The 19162-nt window shown below is 39.6% G+C and overlaps 2 protein-coding genes across 2 annotated transcripts in view; one reads left to right on the top strand and one right to left on the bottom strand.

The window, feature by feature from the left end:
- The window catches only part of SLC16A12 (solute carrier family 16 member 12), a 185119-nt gene that overhangs the window by 70815 nt on the left and 95142 nt on the right, over positions 1 to 19162 (bottom strand). The window lies entirely within an intron of this gene.
- Positions 3668 to 15753, top strand: IFIT5 (interferon induced protein with tetratricopeptide repeats 5). Its single transcript, XM_019739032.3, has 2 exons — positions 3668 to 3854; positions 12760 to 15753. Exons 1-2 carry the CDS (start codon positions 3850 to 3852, stop codon positions 14201 to 14203), a joined length of 1449 nt encoding a protein of 482 aa, XP_019594591.1. The 5' UTR covers positions 3668 to 3849; the 3' UTR covers positions 14204 to 15753.

Raw genomic sequence — 19162 nt, 5'->3', positions numbered from 1 at the left:
AAATAAGAAAGCAATGTTATTGTTTTTTCATTGATATATATTTTTGGGGAAGATATATTAATTTCCTATTGTGGCTATAACAAATTACCACAAATTTGGTGGCTTAAGAACACACAGATTTATTATCTTATAGCTTTGTAGCTTAGAAGTCTGAAATAGGTTTCACTAGACTGAAATTAAGGTGTTGGCACAATCATACTTCCTCCAGAGACTCTAGGGGATAATCCTTTTGTACCAGCTTCGAGGCTCCCTGCGTTTCTTGGTGGGAACCTCTAATCTGTGAGAATACATATCCTCAAGGAATTTTCAGAAATATTGCTCTGGGCTTTGGATTGCTACTGAAATTTTATCGTAATTGGAGCGACCAAAATTTATATCATTGCAGGGCAGGTGTTAGAGTTACATAGAAGCAATCTTCCCAACTTTCTTATCACTAAAACAAGAGATTTATTAGATTTCACAAAGACAATACCTTAAAGTGTTTGTGTTTGGGGAAGGAGGGTACATGGTTCTAAGATTAATCTAACCACTGCCAAGTCTCACAGAGTCAGAAATATTAAAAATAAATAATTGTTGGATTGGTCAATACTTTATTAGGCAACTCTTCCCAGGCATTGCTATACATCATTTGCACCCAGAAAGCAGAGTTAATTAATGCAAAGTAAGTCTCAGGATGAGTGTGTTCATGTGATGCGTGTTTGACAATCTCCAGAGATCACGGTTACTTACTGTGTATTGTGGCCTAATACCATCTCTGTCCCATCATTCCGAACTCTGAAAGAGATCTCTACACTTCCCATAGCTCAATAAAATAAAAATGCGGGAAAACCTGGATGCTTGCAGAGAAAAACAACAAAACAGCAAATCCAGAAAAATAGTTGCTCTTTTGTATTGAAAGACTGAACACGCTATTGCCAAACTTAACACGAGTATTTCCAGGCATTGCCAATAGGTTTCTTTAAATTGATGGTTGAATTTCAGGAGTTTGTTACGCCCATGTAAATGACTGACAGAACCTCAGTTGGTGTCCTTATTTAGAGTTCCTGCCACTGAAGAATCTCCCCAAATACACAGGAATCAGGCCAAGCCAAGGCTCTTGCCATTCACTGCTGTGATAGGTGTCCCAGCCCATGTCTTTGCTAATTGCTGTCTATACAGGATCGCAGGCTCCAGGTCCTTGGGGAATGTCTCCATTCTCATGATGCTGCTAGAGGTGAAACTGCGTTGGGACTCCAGGCCTCTACCCTATATCCTGCCCCAGCTTGGATTACCACCATCAGTGTGTCCACAACTCTGTATCTTTTCCCCAGCTAAACCACATGTGATACAGACACCTCCACTCTGGAGTCCCATGCTGAAAGGAGAATGCCTTCTCTGACATTCCCTTTGATGTCCATCCTTTGACCCAGGCCTCCTCCTGAGTTCCACCACTATTCCTTCTCTTCCCCTGCATTCAATATTTCCCCTCCTACCTAAGTCCACTTTCTATTTCTTGCAGACTGTGCTATGAGGACTAATATAAAAAAAAAAGGCATACGTGTATACATGAGGTCATGAGGGTATTCTTTGTAGCCCTGATTATTTGTAGCACTGAGGGAGATAGAGAGAGTAAGAAGGAAGAGAGGGATTTTGCCCTTCCAGGCACAAAGAAGTTGCACTTGGCAACCTCTGGAGACAATTTTGGTTGTCACAACTGCGGGGTGTTACTGCCATCTAGTGGGTATACATAAGGATGCTATGTAAACATCCTCGATACACAGAACAGCTTCCCATGACAAATTATCCAGCCCACATATCAATGGTGCTAAGAAACTTGGACTTACATTCATCTCCTAGAAGAGTTACTGACGATGAGTGTTTGTTCTGAAACACTATCTTGAGGAGTACCTACCTATTCCTTAAGTTTCAGTTTCCTATGCAGATATTAGATCAGTTGCCATGTTTCACTATTTCCCTTTTTCTCTGGTTGCTGTGTTTTACATGTTGTTGAGAAGAAATTCAAAAGACAATACACTACTGATTTTACCAAGAATCCACCTAATCCAACAGTGTGTGAAAAAAGATTGATATGCAAATTCCATCTAGTAATTTCAGCATGTTCAACACCTATTCAACAGATCTTTGTTTCTTCTCAATCCTGAAAATGCACATTCCTTTAAAATTTTTATGGATGCCTTTTGTCTTTCTGAATTTGAATTTTTAAACATATAAGTAGAAAAACCAGGTTTTTTTTCCCTTTGATTTTTACCATGGATTGCTTACTTGTTATCCATTTAAACCTTAATAAGCAAACACTATATGTTGGCCCAGATACAGCTGAGAGAAAGGAAGGGAAAGAAGTAGGAACAAGGAAGGAAAAACATGATCAAGGCACTGGAAAATTTTTCAAACATTGGAGCTCTGTTAAATTTTTCTACAACCTTGGTAAGGAGGAAATTCTGGGCTTATTTTTCTACCCAAAATAAACCATTCAGTACCTTTTCTAAAATGTGACCTCCCACTTAAGATAAATATTACAATAGCCTACAGACCACCCTACATACATTGCCTCTCTGACCTCATGTCTTACAACTTTTCCCTGCTTTCTCCACTGCAACCACACCATTTGTCAACTATGCTTCTGCCTTCAGGTCTTTAGGCTTACTGTTTTCCTGCTTGGTGCACACTTCCCTAGCCCCATATCCACTCCTTCACCCCCTCAGATATTTGCTGAATTGCCACTTTCTCAGTAAAACCTTCCCTCGCTCACATATGTATAATAGCAAAACACCCTGTGCTCCAATCACCTCTATGCTTTTTCTGCATAGCATCATCTGACACGTTTTATTTGTTCTTTATCTCACACACTGGAAATTAACTCCAGGAAAGTAACTCCTTGGTCTAAGTCGGTGCTATTATTAACAGGGCCTGAACAATGTAGGGCTCCTAGCAGTTGCTCAATAAAACTTGTTGAATGAATGAGTGATTGAAGTCCAAGTAGACAAAAATTTTAGTGTATGGCTGTTTGGCATTTTTCTGCCTAGATTCCCAACACCACCCCCCATCTTTATTGGGACCCTATTACAGAAAGAACAATTGGCAAGAACACGGAAAGTGAATACTCTCATACAGTTGTTGAGTGGGGGGTGTATAAACCTTTACAAAGCTATTAGGCAGTATCTACCAAAATTTTAAATTTATATACATTTTGACCAAAAATATCGTTAAATTTACCCGATGGAAATAAGGGCACCCGTGCACATCGTTGCAGTGCTTATTGAATTAAAACTGGACGTGGTACTTCAGTTTCAATTTAGGATGAACAAAGCTGGAAGGAGTATCACTGCCACCCTTACAACAAAAATAACGCTGAACAATCTCCTGTCATTTTATTTAAATAAAAAAAAAGTTAATCCAGCGGCACGCGGATTCAGGGAGACCAACGTCCAGAGGCCTAGATGCTTAATTCAACTCTAAACGATCTTGCGTTTTGCAAACGTCTCCTGCGGGCCCCTAAATCCAGCCCGGGGGATGGGGAGGGGGTGGTCCCCACGCATCCCTTCCAGAAGTTTCCGTTTCCTGGAGCTGGACTCCGCCTAGCCCAGGATCAGATTTACTTTCTAGTTTCCTTTTCCCGCTCCGGTCCTGCCTTTAACAAAGACAAATGCCCTCACACGGACCTAACGCAGCAGACGCCTAGCGGGAAGCGCGCGCCCGCAAGCCCTTCCACTCCGCGGCGCACGCGCACACGCACGTTCACGCTCAAACGCCCGCGCGCATCCCGCCGCTCCGCTGCGGGAGAGTCCGGTCCCGAGGAGAAAGCCTGTGGGGTCTTGCCTCCTTCCTGAAGGTCCTCAGAGCCCAGCCACCATGAGGTAAGGGCTTTTCCCGCTTCTCCGCCCAAACCGTGTAGCCCTTTGTTTCAAACTGGTGTTTTCCTTTTATCCCGTTAACCAACGCAGCGCTGCGGCTCTTTTATTAAGAGGCCGAGCTCCCCGTGCCCGGCAGCCAGGCGTCTGTATTGGGGACGCTTCCCGGGCGCCCTGTCCAGGTCCCGGGCGTCTGAAATCGGGCTTGACCAGGATGGTGTCCAAGCGGACGCTTCCCTGGAGTCGCCACCCTCCCCGCCAGTCCCTGGCGTCCGCCGTCCGCACTGTCGGGCTGTGTGGCCGGGCGACGAGCCCAGGGAGGTTTGTCCTCTCCCTGCGGCCGCAGTGGTGACTGTGCTTGGTTCGCGCCCTCCCCCAGCCCCCCAGCGTCAGTCCGCGCTGCTTCTACGTGGCACTGGTCTCCTTAGGCCCATCGCCTTTCTCTCCTTCCCAAGCCTGCAGCTGCCATTCCCTCCTTTTGGTGGTTTGGCCGCAGCTCCGGGCGGCACATTTGTCTCCTGCCATTTTGCCTTTCTGATTTCTGGGTCGGAGTTCTGCCGGTCCTGTGAGCTCGCTTTGAACCACGGACAGATTTTTATTGTTCCACCCAATCCGCTATTTTATCAGGATTTCTTTATCTGTCTCCTTTACCAGTTTATGGTGATGGCGTCCTTGTCTCACCTTTTTCTGTATCCGCAGGGGCTAGCACCCTGCCAGTATGTGATCCGGGAACCATTCCCATTTAATAAGTTGAGGAATGAGAGGTGAAGATCCTGGGCTCCAGAAGCCGACAATCCTTTGTTCTACTAGTTGGGTGACCCAAAGCAAAGTTTCTGAAACTCTGTGAGTCTGTTCTTACATGTGAAAATTAATGGCATCCATCTCTTAGGACTTTGGAAAGGGTTAATTAACTGCTTAGCCCATGATAGTTGCACATGTTGGCTATTGTTAGAAGAAAAAAAAAGAATTAGGTCCCTAACTTCTAACGTTTGTGAGAAGGGAGGGAGGTATTAGGAAGGGCCTGAAGAAACAAAGAGGAAAAGGAGGGGTGCACTGATGTGTGTATATGCAGAATGGAGTGGAAGAAGGGTGGACCTCCTTGGGGATTGTCTCCCAAGGACATTGAAAGACTGCTGCTTCCTAGACAAAAAAAATTTACTGAAACATGAATGTTGCCTCTTCAGATATAATAGCCTCTCTCTGCCAGCTTCCCAGAGACAAGGTTAAAAGTGTAAGCAGACAAAGTTTAAAAAATACAACTTCTCCTGGCCTTCCAGTTGTGTGTAAATTTCACAGCATCTGAGCATAGCACTTCAGTGGCGGACTGAATGTCCCTTTGAGGTCTCACAACTACATTCATAATGCCCAAGGCAGCCCTCCTCATCGTTTTTTGGGGCTAGGCTGGTGGAAACCTTCAGAACAGAGACCAGTGGTTCTTTTACTCTGTGGATGGGCAGAGTGCTGGTAAGCCCATAATGTGTGAATCTGAGCAGGCTGTTAATTAAGGCCATGGTAATTCTTGCCCATGATTTTGGTGCAGTTACACCAGAGAAAGAAACAACGACCAAGAGACAGTCTTGCCATGTTTCCCAGTGAGGACCATAGGAAACAATTCAAAACCTATTTTCAAAATCCAAACATGGAGCCAGAGACAGAGCATGTCATATATAAAGACAAGTGGGATAGGGAAGACTTGAAGTGGGAAAAAGTTTGGAACCATTAGCAGAAAGGGAAAAACTAGCAGGAATTCCTTCATCTGAAATTTAGGTGCTTTTTATGATAGGCATATACCTAGGCGTGAGCTACTAGTATGTAATTGCATTCATTCATTCAACAAATATTTATTTATTGAGCTTCTATTATATACCTGGAGTAATAGATGCTAGGGACACAGAGGTGAAAAAACAAAATCAGAACAAGGGCTCTCCTTTCATGGGGCTTGCATTTAAACGGGGAAATAGACAAACAATAGATGAGTGAGTAAATAATCAACATAATTCAGAAAGTGGTAAGAGCTAGAAGGAAAATAAAATAGTGTAATGGCCTAAGAGAGTGACCTAGAATGGAGGGGTCTATTTTAGATAGCTCTGCCACAGACAGCGTCTTAAATAAGGAATATTTGAGCTGAGTTACTAGTCATTCAAAGATTAGGACCAGAGCATTCCAAGTGGAGTAGAAACAACAGGAGTAAAAATCTTCGAACTTGATATATTTGAGATAGGAAGAAGATATGTCTAAAACAGTGAACGAGGAGAGTGTGAATGAGAGTAGTAGAAGATTGGATGTGTAGACAAGGCCCGCTCCTTTAGCGACTTGTAGGACATAGCAGGGGCTAGATTAATATCTAAGGGTACTGGGAAGCATTGAGAGATTTTAAACCAGAAGACTAACATCATCTGGTTTACATTTTCAGAGTTTACTAGCAAGTACTACGTGGGAACCAAAAGTGGAAGCAGGGAAAGCAGATTTTGCCCCAGCTCAAAGGAAAGATAATTGTTGTTTAAACTAGGAAAATAGCAGTAGAAATGGGGAAAAGTGGAGGATTTGAGTTGTATCCGGAAAGTAGAATTAACAGGATTTGGAAGAAGGGTTGAGAGAAAAGGAATCAAAGATTATTCCTCTGTTATTTAGTCTGTGGAACTAAGAGATGCCAAATAAAGTGGGGAAGACTAAGGAAGGAATAGACTCAAGGGACTCAGGTTTCTGTATTGGATGTTTGTTTGGGATGCCAAATGAACTTCTGATTGAAGATGCATGTGAACTAAAAATTAGGCAAGTCTGGAATTCAGGGGAGAGATCAGAGATAGAGGAAATACTCTGGAAGGTCATCAGCATATATAACAACATGCTTAATTGGATTGTGGGGAAAAGTATTTTAATTCACTTAATAATGATAATTATATCTTTGAAAACTAAGATTCTTGCACCTCCTTCAGATCACTTTTAACATATTTTTACCCAGTTCTTTTGTTGTTTGAGAGAATCACTAATCATCCTTAAATAAATAGATCTCTTTGTCAAACCCTATCTAAAGCACTCTGCACAGCACATCCTGGTGAGAAGTAGCTCCATCTCAAAACAACTCCAACAAAGTAGAATATTTGTGACTTTAGATTGAGGGCTCAGATTTGAAATCACTGTTTTCTTAACCCGAGATGTTTAAATATCTGGCATGTCTCTTCCAATGGTTGTCACACAAACCTCTTACCTGCTCTTTAAGCTGCTCTAAAATCCCTTTTTGTGTTCTTTTTAGGTCTTCCTGAGGCAAAGTGAATTTTACATGCATTAGATATATCCTATGTTTTAAAGCAAATTATTCTATAAAACAAGCTCCAATTTTTATTTTAGAGGTAGTGCAGTATTATGGTTGAAAGGCCTAAGCTTTTGAGTCAGGCAGAACTAGGCTTGGCTCTTGGCTCGGCCACTTTATCGCTGTGTAACCTTTAGACATTTAATTTAAACTGTATCTGCAAATCCTCATCCATAAAATTGTGAAAATAATAAGAGGTTGTTATAAAAGTGAAGTGTAATTTATATAAAGTGCTTGGTACACTGCCCAGCATGTAGTAAACTATCAATCAATGGTAGATTTAGTTACTCAATGTTTTTTGAGAACTCATCTGATTCTAGATAGTATATTATAAACAGTGTACATTTATACTATTGAGTTGAATCTGCAGTGAACCCAGGTCATGTACATAAAGTTGTTTTTTCAAATATATCCTTGTTTTCCATTTAATTTAGCTCTTCACCTTGAATAAAATAGCAGAACTTTCAAGTTAAAGGAGAGCTCTAACCTGTTGGGCTTGAGGCCTTTTTATCCATTAAGCTCTATAGGCCCAGTGTCTCTAATTGTCCCATGCAGTAGCCACCAGTCCTATATGACTACATTAATTAAAGTAAATAAAACTAAAAATTCACTTCCTCCATTGTACTGGCTACATTTCAAGTGATCAGTGGCCATAGGTGGCTAGCGTCTCCCATAGTGTATAGCATAGATAAGACCATTTCATCATGGCAGGAAGTTCTATTGGAAAACTCGTCTAGAACCTACAATCACTAAAATGTGGGATCTTTATGTGTATATTTATATACACAAACAGAACGAGAATAAATATGAAAAAATTATAAAATTGAAATTAATGAGCTAATTTAAATTGTATACTAAATATAATACTTAGTCAACTATTAATGTTTACATTTAGTATTTATTAAAAAATGAAAAACATTTCATGAAGTACTATATTAGATTATAAATACGAAGTGGTTTTATTTTCCTAATCAGTACTGCTAATTGTGCAATTAATCCAGTTCTCTAACTTTTCCGTCACGTTAGGCTATTAGGACAGCCCCTTTCCGGTTCCAAAAGACTCTGTCCAATTCAGTTTAAAACTTCAATCTCATGTTTGATTCAAAGCACTCTTTTCCTCCTTCCTAACCCCCAGCAAATATTGATATAAGTGCTATGAAGAACAGGAAAAAGACTAGACTTTAGGATGGTTGGCAAGGTGGGTGGGGGTGCAGCTTTACCTAAGGTGGTCAGGAGTAGGCCTCTTCAGAGAGGTGCGATTTGAGCCAAGACCAGAATTACAAGAATAAGCCCTAGAACTCTCTTAGGAAGAGTGCACAGAGTTAGGGAATAAAAAGCAGGTACAAATGCCCTGAGGTAGGTGCATACTTAGCATAAGACATAATAAACAATGAAGTTTTTTTTAAAGGCCAGTATGGCTGGAGTGCAGGCCATGAGAGGAAAGTGGTACAAAATGAGGCTAGAGAAATAGACATGGGCCAGATAATGAAGGGCATAGCACCCATGGTTAGGGGTTTGGGGCTGGAGATAAAGATTTGAGTATTAACAATGAATAGTTTCGCTTCTGCCTTATAGTCCATCTTTCTTGCAATTATTCTCCCCTCTCTCCCACAAGCATCATTTCTCCCTTAATACTGGATCATTCCCGCTGGCATATGACTAAGTCATTAAAAATATCATGAATTTTTTTTTGTTCACAATTCCTGCAGCCTCCCTCCAGCCATAGCTCTACCTCTCTACTCCCTTCATAGTAGAATTCCTTACAAGAGTGGCCTGTATTCCCCATGTCCACTTCATCACCTCCCATGATTCCTTCAACCCACTCCAGTAATGTTTTCATCCCTACCATTCTATTAAAACTTATTAAGGTCCCCCACAACTTGACTCCTGCCAAAACAGTGATCTCTTCTCTGTCCTCATTTTGTCAACATCTTAGAATCATTTTATACATTGAATAGTATCTCTTTTTTGAAATAAACATTTTCTTCTTTAGCCTTTCTTTGTTTCTTTGTTTTCCTGCACCCTCACTGGTTATTCTTTCTTGCCCTCTTCTCCTGGTCCTTCTGTTAGGATTGACGTGGAGTGAATTACAACTTAGTTGTTGACCTTCTCTATGCTCACTCCTTAGGCAGTTTCATTCTAGATCTCCTAGTTTTAAAGTTCATCTGCATGCTGACTCCCAATGTTATATCCTTTGTTCTACCTTCACTCCTCTTCATCTCCAGATTTTTCTTCATTAACATTCAACTATATACTTGACATCTTCACTTGAATGTCTAATGGACACCTCAGTTAACATTTCCAAATAGTTCTCTTGATTTATCCACTCAGTTCCTGAAGTCAAAAGCATAGGAATCATCCTTGATGTCCTCTTTCCCTCATGGCCCTCCCCATACCCAATTCATCAGAAAGGCCTGTCAGTTCTGCCTCCAAAATACAACCCTCCCGTCCTCACTAATCCTCTGCTACAACCCGAATGTAAACTTGCATCATCTCTTCTTGGATTCCTTCCTCACTTGCCTTCATATGTCTTTCAGGGGAGATTTGCTCTGGCCATGCTATGTAAGTTGGAACTACCTCCCAGACACCCTGCCAGCCATCCATTTCACTCTCCTACTTTATTTTTCTCCGTAACACTTATTATCATCTCACATACTCTATATTTTCATTTATTTTTTTGTCTTTTAACGGCGCACCCCAACCCTGTTAGAATGTAAGCTACATGAAGTAAGGATTTTTTTTCTATTTTGTTCACTGCTGTATCCCCAATACTTAGAATAGTGTCCTGCATATAGTAGGCTCTCAATAAATATTTATTGAATGAATACTTCCCCCACCAGTTTCCAACTTCCTCTCTTGACCCTCTATGGTCCATTCTCCACAGAGCAGCCAGAGGGATTTTTTTTTTTTTTTAAACGTAGATCAAACATTTTCATTTCCCTACTTGAAATTTTTTCTCCAGTGGTTTCCCATTGCAATTAGAATAAAATTTATATCCCTTATCATAGCCTATCAAGCCCTGCATCCTCTGTCCCTTCCTACTCCTCCTCCTCATCTCTTGCTATGCTTTTTGTTGATGCTTCAACCACACTTCTGTCTCCTGAATACTCCAAATTTGTTCTCATATCAGGGTTTGCACTTGCTGGTACCTGAGCCCAAACGAGGGTTTCTCACCTCAGCATTACTGACATTTTGGGCTAGATCATTCTTGATTGTTGGGGCTGACCTGTGCATTATAGGATATTTAGCAGTACCCCTCACGTTGATCCTGTAGATGCCAGTAGCCATTCCTCCTGTGGTGACTTATCAAAATTGTCTCCACACATGGCCAAATGTCCCCTGGGGGAAGGGCAAAATCACCACGCAGTTGATAAGCTCTGGCTTAGACCATTCAGCCCTCAGATCTTCTATGCCTCCCTTTCATTTTTGCGATTTTACTTCAATTGCTCTTTTCACAAGAGCTATTCCTTGACAATCATAACTAAGTACCCCATCCCTACCATCACTTAATCCCATTACTCTGATTTTTTTTTTCTTCTTAACACTATTACTGTCCGGGATTATATTGTTCATTGATTTGTATACATGTTTATTTTCTGTCAACAACTTTTGTTCCTTTCTCTCCCAAAATGGAATTACCATGAAGAAAGGACCTTCTTCTGTCTTGTTTACTACTATATCCATTACAACTAGAATGTTGCCTGGCATGTATGATGTGGGATGGTCAATAAATGTTCATTGATAGAAATATTACTGTAGTTCCCATAAACATTTATACAAATATGTATTTACATTGTATATACAAGGGGGGTAGTCCTGTGTGCAGCATAAAGGGAAATACACGCACACTACACTGTACATTGTTTATCTCGTAATTAGAGCATTTCCCTCTTTGAGAAACCCTAAGTAATTTTTTTGTACATTTCTTGTGGCGTTTAATTGTGGCCAATAATAGATTTAGAAATCTTTTCTTATTGCCTAACCACCACCATCAAACAAACAAATAAAACTAGGTATATGAATCAGGACTTTTGTCAGTTGTAGACAGTAGAAACCCAACTCAATATTAAGCAAGAAGAGATTTGCTTAACTAAACAGAAGTCCATGGGTAGACAAGGTGATCCAGGCAAGAAAGGATGCAGGTATTTCGTCAGTGTCATGAGCTATCTGTCTTTCTTCCTGTCTAAGCTCTGCTTTCTTCTATGTCAGATTCTTTCTCAGGCAGGCTCTTTCCAAGAATTTGGAATGATGGCCACTCCAAGCTTATATTCTACAAGTGTAAATTTTTTTGAAAGAAGAGATAATTTCAGCAAAATTGTATTTAATTGGACATTCTCCAAATAAATCACTGGAACCAGGAAATGGCTGGAATATCTTGTGCCTTTCCACAGACTGAAATGAAGGGTAGACACCCATCTAAAATCACATGGACTGAGAGTAAGGGGAGAGGTTGTTCCACAAAGGAAAACCAAAAGAAGGGGCCCTCACCAAGTAAGAACCCCAGATGTCCAGAACACTGGCCTATAATATACCCTTCCTGGGTCACTTCCTTGGAACTTAGTTGGAATGCTGAGTTATAATTGACTGTGTGCTTATAATGTAAACTCTGTATAAGCAGGGCTGTGTCTTGTTCACAGTTACATTCCCAGGGTTGTTCAGAAGATCTTGCACATAAAAGGCTCTTATTCATAAATAACTATTTCTTATCCTTCCCTTACCCCTTCTTACTCCTACTTTCAGAGACAGTGTTTCCAACGGGACCTGCAGAGGTTACACTGTGTCTCGCACAAAAGGAGCTCAACAAGTATTTCTTGTGGTGAAGTGAATATTAGGGGCAATGATAAGTTAATAATAGGCGTCAGCCTTTATTGTCCACAACCCCAGAGGTCAGAAGGATGTGGCACTTACATCAAAAACTACTAAGCTTCCTTTTGGCTTTTCCCCATCTTTATCTAAATGTTTGTTACTCCCTTTTTATTTCTCTCAAACTTACGTTTTTCTCAATCTCTTGGTATACCTGTTGCTGTCTGTATCTGTGCCTGTTCTCTGTAGGCTTTCCTTCGTTCCTCCTTCCTTCCTTCCTTCCTTCTCTCTCCTGCTTCCTTCCTTTCTTTCCCTGCAAAAATGATATATTCGTGTAGCTTCTCTGTCTCCCTTAATGTACTTCCTGTTCTCATTTCTCATCTTCTCTTTTTCTCTCCCTTACTACTCATAATACAGAAATGAAAATTTTATATTAATTATTGACTATGTATGTATATATTCTTAATTTTCAAGTCTAGTAAATAAGACATCTAAATTGCCCCTTTCTAAAAATAGGTGGCTCTTGTGGGTTAGTGACTGCCAAAAGAAAATAGATACCCTGTAACAGAAAACTCTGTTATCTCCAGAATTGGTTTTGCAGTAAATAATGACAGTTTCATGAAATATTTCTAGGACATAACTGTACACAGAGGAAACTAGTATAAAGTTATAGGAACCTATAACTCTAAGATCAAATAAAAGATAAAATTGGTTGTTAAGCAAAGAACAGTGTTTAAGGTTTAAAAAAATTGTTTCCTTTATTTCTTCAAAAATTAAAAAGGATTTTATCTTTCACAGTGAAATTCCTAAGGACTCCTTGAAGACCTTTCTGTTGGAGTTAGAATGTCACTTTACCTGGAATTTACTTAAGGAAGACATTGATCTGTTTGATGTGGAAGATACAATTGGGCAACAGCTTGAATTTCTTACCACAAAATCCAGGCTCACTCTTTATAACTTACTGGCCTATGTGAAGCACCTAAAAGGCCAAAATAAAGATGCCCTGGAGTGCTTGGAACAAGCAGAAGAAATAATCCAGCGGGAACATTCAGACAAAGAAGAAGTACGAAGTTTGGTCACTTGGGGAAACTACGCCTGGGTGTATTACCACATGGACCAGCTTACAGAAGCTCAGAAGTATATAGACAAGGTAGGGAATGTCTGCAAGAAACTGTCCAGTCCTTTCAACTACAAGTTGGAGTGCCCTGAGATTGACTGTGAGAAAGGGTGGGCACTCTTGAAATTTGGAGGAAAGTATTACCAAAAGGCTAAAGCAGCTTTTGAGAAGGCTCTGGAAGTGGAACCTGACAATCCAGAATTTAACATCGGCTATGCCGTCACGGTGTATCGGCTGGACGATTCTGACAGGGAAGGTCCTATAAAGAGCTTCTCCTTGGGTCCTCTGAGGAAGGCTGTTACCCTGAACCCAGATGACACCTACATTAAGGTTTTCCTGGCGCTGAAGCTTCAAGATGTACATGCCGAAGCTGAAGGGGAAAAGTATATTGAAGAAATCCTGGATCAGATATCATCCCAACCTTATGTCCTTCGTTACGCAGCCAAATTCTACAGGAGAAAAAATTCTTGGGACAAAGCTCTTGAGCTTTTGAAAAAGGCCTTGGAGGTGACACCGACCTCTTCTTTCCTACATCACCAAATGGGACTTTGCTATAGAGCACAAATGATCCAAATCAAGAAGGCCACACGCAACAGACCTAAAGGAAAAGATAAACTGGAAGTTGACGGGCTGATTACATCTGCTATATTTCATTTCAAGGCAGCTGTGGAACGAGACTCTATGTTTGCATTTGCCTACACGGATCTGGCCAACATGTACGCCGAGGCAGGCCAGTATAGCAATGCTGAAGACATTTTCCAGAAAGCCCTTCGTCTGGAGAACATAACTGATGATCACAAACATCAGATCCACTACCACTATGGCCGCTTTCAGGAATTTCACCGTAAATCAGAAAGTACTGCCATCCACCATTACTTAGAAGCCTTAAAGGTCAAAGACAGGTCCTCCCTACGTACCAAATTGACAAGTGCGCTAAAGAAATTGGCTACCAAGAGACTTGGTCACAATGCCTCAGATGTGCAGAGTTTAAGTGCCCTAGGGTTTGTTTACAAGCTGGAGGGAGAAAAGAGGCAAGCGGCTGAGTACTATGAGAGGGCCCAAAAGATAGATCCAGAAAACGCAGAATTCCTTACTGCTCTCTGTGAGCTTCGACTTTCCATTTAACTCCATACGCTGGGAAATCAGTTCTAAAGCTCTTCTCTCTATTTTGGGTTCTTATACTTTTGTTTTAATCCATGGTTCATTACAGAGCCAGTTTTTATTGAATGGTGGTTGTGTACCAGGCATCATTTAAATACTTTATATATGTTATGATGAATCATTTACTGTTTTCTACTTTTTTTTAATTAAAATACTATAATCCTTTAAGAAACAGCAACATTCCAGCTGTTGTAACTTTTAAAAATGACATGGCCATTATGACTTTATACCCCTTATCTCTGCTATTTATAATAATTTTCTGGTTATTTTCCATATTACTTATGCAGTGAGTATAATCTACATAAGCCTTTGACACTTAGGTCAGGAACACTCTTTCAGGGGTACAAAATTATGTTAGCTAAGCTCTTAATTATGTACCTTGCAAAAGGTTGAACTTTCCAGTTATAGGTGTTCTGACTTCGATGAGGATATTTAGCTGTCACCTAAAGAATCCTCTTTGTTGGAAGAAAAAAGTTCATAATAAAAAGTTTGTCATCTCTGATGACTTCAATAAAAGAAAAAACTAAAACATGAGAAAAGAAGATTTCCTCAAATATAGAACTTTAGGGTACCATGAGAAATCAGAAGTATTAACTCCCAAAATGTTCATTAAGTAGCTAGAAATAGTTATGAGAAAAAAATGAATAATAGGAAATAATTAGTCTCAAGTTTCTCTGGTTCTTTTAACTAGAATAATAAACCTAAACTGAATCTAGGTGGAATTAATTTTTTCCAGTTAGAATTGCAGTATTTTTAGGTTAAAATAATTGATATGGAAAGCAGACCAATTGAAAAATTGGGAAAATGGGTAAAGTAGATGTCCCTAACCTATATCCCTAGAATACCAAGATTCAGTGAGTTAGTTTTGGGCCTGGATTGGGTAGAGTTGTCATACCCCCAATTTCTGGCCTTTGGTTAACTGTTTTAGTATTCCATCTTCTGTGAAGCTTTTTCTTTTGTCTGAAGTTTTCAGATTGACATGTTTTCCTATAGATCCTCCAAGAATAGTTAGGCCCTGCTTTCAGTTTTAATACCTAATTTAAAGGGTCATTGCTAAGGGCTCTTCTCCCAGGAGACTTTTTAAATTGGGATGTTGCTAAAAGTGGCTTCTCTAATGTTTCTTTGATTATAGACTATACAATTGTATTTACCACCACAGTATTAGTGCGAGAGTGTGCCATGTGATTTAATTCTCTATACCTCCAATGTAGCTCTTAAAACTAATGTGTATGTGTGTGTGTTTTACTTTTTGTTGCTATTTTTATTTTTTAAATTTCTATTATGATTTTGATTATTATAAAAGTAGTGAGTTCTCATTGTAAAATTTCAAATAATGCAGAAGTATATGAATTTAAAAGTAAGAGCACTCCCTTCATCCTGCCCCAATTCTACACCCCCAAGGTAAACTGTTAACAATTTGATATGTATCCTTCCAGATATTTTTTTCTATGCATATTCGAACATACATATATACCACAATGTATTTCATGAATTAAAATTTTTTAAATGTTTTACTTAAGTCCCTGCTGTTTTTATTTTACTCATTTTTTTATTTAAAAAGGGAGAACAGGGAAGGGAATGACCTTTACTCAAATATTTTAGAAGTTCAGGACTGGAAGTCCTGACCTATTAGTAGAAGATTTGTCACATTTTGCAGCAAATATTTTATTTTGCAGCAGGTCATTTTTTTCTCATTGGAAATAATGTAATCAAGGTTATATTCCCAAGTAGGCACTTAACATGCAATGAAATAGTTAAGGTATCAAAACAAAGATATAACTATCAGCCTCTATATTTAGATATTAGACCATAAGGTCTATTAAATGACTTTAAAGTTCAATAGATATTAAAACATTGAAATACATAAGAAGTAATAACAGGCTAAGAAAGCAAAAAGCAGCATAAGAAAAACTACAGCTAAAATATTGAACTAAAATTACTGTTTATAATAACTACATTTTGTCAATAATTATACTTGCTTTACTAAAGTTTATAACTATTTAGAGATAATTTCATACTCGGGTTTAAAAAAGACCTCAGAGTTGACTTATTAACTGTCAAAACTTCCAAGTTTTGATGCCTTGAATTATCTTCCTAAATGATAATTTCATCTTCAGATAGCCCTGATTCTTAGAAATTTATTCCTTCCATTTAACTGAAGACTTACAGCCTGGAGTTTACACATTTTGGTCTGTCTTTAGTGACCTCAAAGAGCTAATCTTTTTCGACAAACCAAAAATAGGCTCAGGGAAGTGGTTGTAATTTCCCTTCAGGGTCATTTGACCCTTCTGGAAGAGAGAGAAATGCCTCTTTCCCAAATCTTCCAGGTACACTTAGAAACTATTTTGTTCAGTAAAGCTATGTCACCAGCCCCACAAAAGCTGAGAAAAACCCTTTCCACAGGTGAATCAGCTGGCAGGAAAACTGCTTCAGAGTAATGGAACTCTTAAACACATTTTCTGTGTTCTCTGGGTGCAGAACTAGTCTCAGCAGTTGATTACGTGCTATCTACCAGTTTCAAGGACAATAGAGGCAGTCACTGTTGCTTTCAAGATTGAGCCCATACAAATTATTTCAAGAAAAACTGCATAAAACCACAGAACCTTAGAACCAGGAAGACCCTGAGAAAATGCCTGCTCCCACCACCTTTATTGATAAGAAAGTTGGGTCGCGGATTGGTGATGTGACTTAAGATTTCACAACACCTGCATCCGTCATTGCATTTGAACTGAGGCCATGCTGCCCAGCATGGCAGGGATATTAACTCAGGCCCTGACCTAGAAAAGGCAGAACTGACAGGTGACTTGGGCTCAAGGATTCCCCACCAGCCTTCCAAATTTTCCTTAAAACTATACTGTCGTCTAAGATGCTTCCAACCCAACTTTTCTTCCTTCTCTCTCTCCTGCACTTGGAGTCAGACCTGCATCACAGTCCAGTGGCTCCCCACCCTCTCCCTGCTCCCTTCCATTTTCTCTCATGGGTGTGGCCCTAATAAATTTCTTGTATTAAATCCTATCTTGGTATCTGTTTTGGAGGTCAAATTAACTCACCTGGTGAAATAAATGTAATTAGATGATTAATTGGCTGTAGGGTAAATCATCTTTACATACTATAAATGCTACTTATTGTTTTTCAACTTTTGGCTCAGTAATTATGGTTAAATAACAACATAAATCTTTCCAACCTTGTAATATTTAATGTTTGATTTGGAAAAGAGAAGGAGGAAAGAAGTTAAGGGAAGGGTAAAGACCCCCCCCCCAAAAAAAAAAATACCTCATCTTACAAAAAAGTTAACAGATAATAGTTAAAACTTGATGAAATAAAGTTTTGAGTGTTATTGTAAATAAGTGATAAAAAATGAACCATAATAGTTTTAAAAAATGGCAGGAATTGGAATAGGGTTTCTTTAAATTCAGTAATTAATCCTCACTTAGCAGAAAATCAATAAAGTCTACATTAAATAGATCACGAAATAGTAGTATAAGTACACCATAGGCACCCATTGTAGGTTCAGATCACCTCCTCCCCCAAACCTGACGTTTCTTCCTCCCTCCCCACGAAACAGACCTGCTATATTTTATATTTAATGGCCACAGCCTTTTATCACTTAACTTTCTGCTGTAACACTCCCTCTTCTCCTCCCCCCTACTTCTCTTCCAGGACCACAGTTTCTCATTCTTCTCCTTCTCTTCTTAGCCAAGGTTCTCTGGTTCATAGACATGTGGTTTCTTCTTAGCGTCCTCTTTTCGTGTAATCAAGCCACCCATGTGCACCTCATCTCCCACCACAAAGAAAACTCCCACCTTCTCCGGCAGTTTCCGAGATAAATGTATTCATTAAGCATTTTGTTGTACTTCACTTAAAGTGAATTTAAAAAACAGCATCTAATTACTAGAAACATGCACAGAAATGCCACGTGTATATTCCCATGTCTGCTCTGAACCTACCTAGAGGGGTCCTCTATATCTCTTTCATGACAGCACGTAGGCCGAGTAAACACAATAATGAAGGTGAGATGTGTAAGTTTGGGGAAAGCCACACCTCATGGGAGCACACAGGTGCCTCACAGGTAAACTCCGCAGGACAAACATGGATTGATGTCACTTGCTTGGATTGAACACTGAAGACACTGAACACTTTGACGTTTCCTATCCTTTAGAAAAAGCCAATCCTCTTTAAGCTTCCATTCCTACATCAGAGGGGAAAAGGGGGTGAGGATAAACAAAAGAGGAGATGAACACCCAAGAGTTCGGAAGTGAGCTTATAGCAGGTTCCCTCTATATATATCCCTAACTCACCACCAGATTGAAGCAAACCCCTAAGAAAATGCTAGTTCAGCCACTTCTCTAGACCGTGACACATGAATAATGGTAGCCAACTCTTACATAGTGTACGCGGTGCCGTACTAAGTGCATTACATGTATTAAACTTATGAAATCCTCACAAAATCCCTATAGATAAGCATTTTTAGTATTTCCTTTACATATGAGTAAAATGGAATTTAGAGAGATTAAGACACATCGCTACTATGAGGTGGAAAAATGACTTAAACCCTGGAGTCTGCTGCTAAAATCTAGCACTTAACCACTATATAGTATTTTCTTTTTTATTACATTTTTTAGGTGACATTAGTAAAACACAGGGTTTCAAGTGTGCACTTTTATAATACATCATTTATATATCACATTGTGTGTTCACCACCCAGAGTCAGTTCTCCTTCCATCACCATATATTTGACCCCCTTTTCCAACTCTTCTACGTCTCTCCTCCTCCTTACCGTTTTTTAAATGTGTTTCTTTACCCTTTATGTTATGTTTAAGTGTATAGTGCCTTATTTTGTATGGGGGTTTCCATTTCCTACTTTTGTCTGTCTGTTAGTAATCTTGCTCATGGTTTTATATTCTTTTGTGTTTTTTGTTTCAG

The sequence above is a fragment of the Rhinolophus sinicus genome, chromosome 15, assembly GCF_057876585.1.
Source record: "Rhinolophus sinicus isolate RSI-liver-muscle chromosome 15, RSI-T2T, whole genome shotgun sequence".
In the NCBI taxonomy this organism is placed as follows: Eukaryota; Metazoa; Chordata; class Mammalia; order Chiroptera; family Rhinolophidae; genus Rhinolophus; species Rhinolophus sinicus.
Note: the sequence above shows the minus strand (reverse complement) of the source record. Positions and strands in the feature narration are given on the sequence as shown.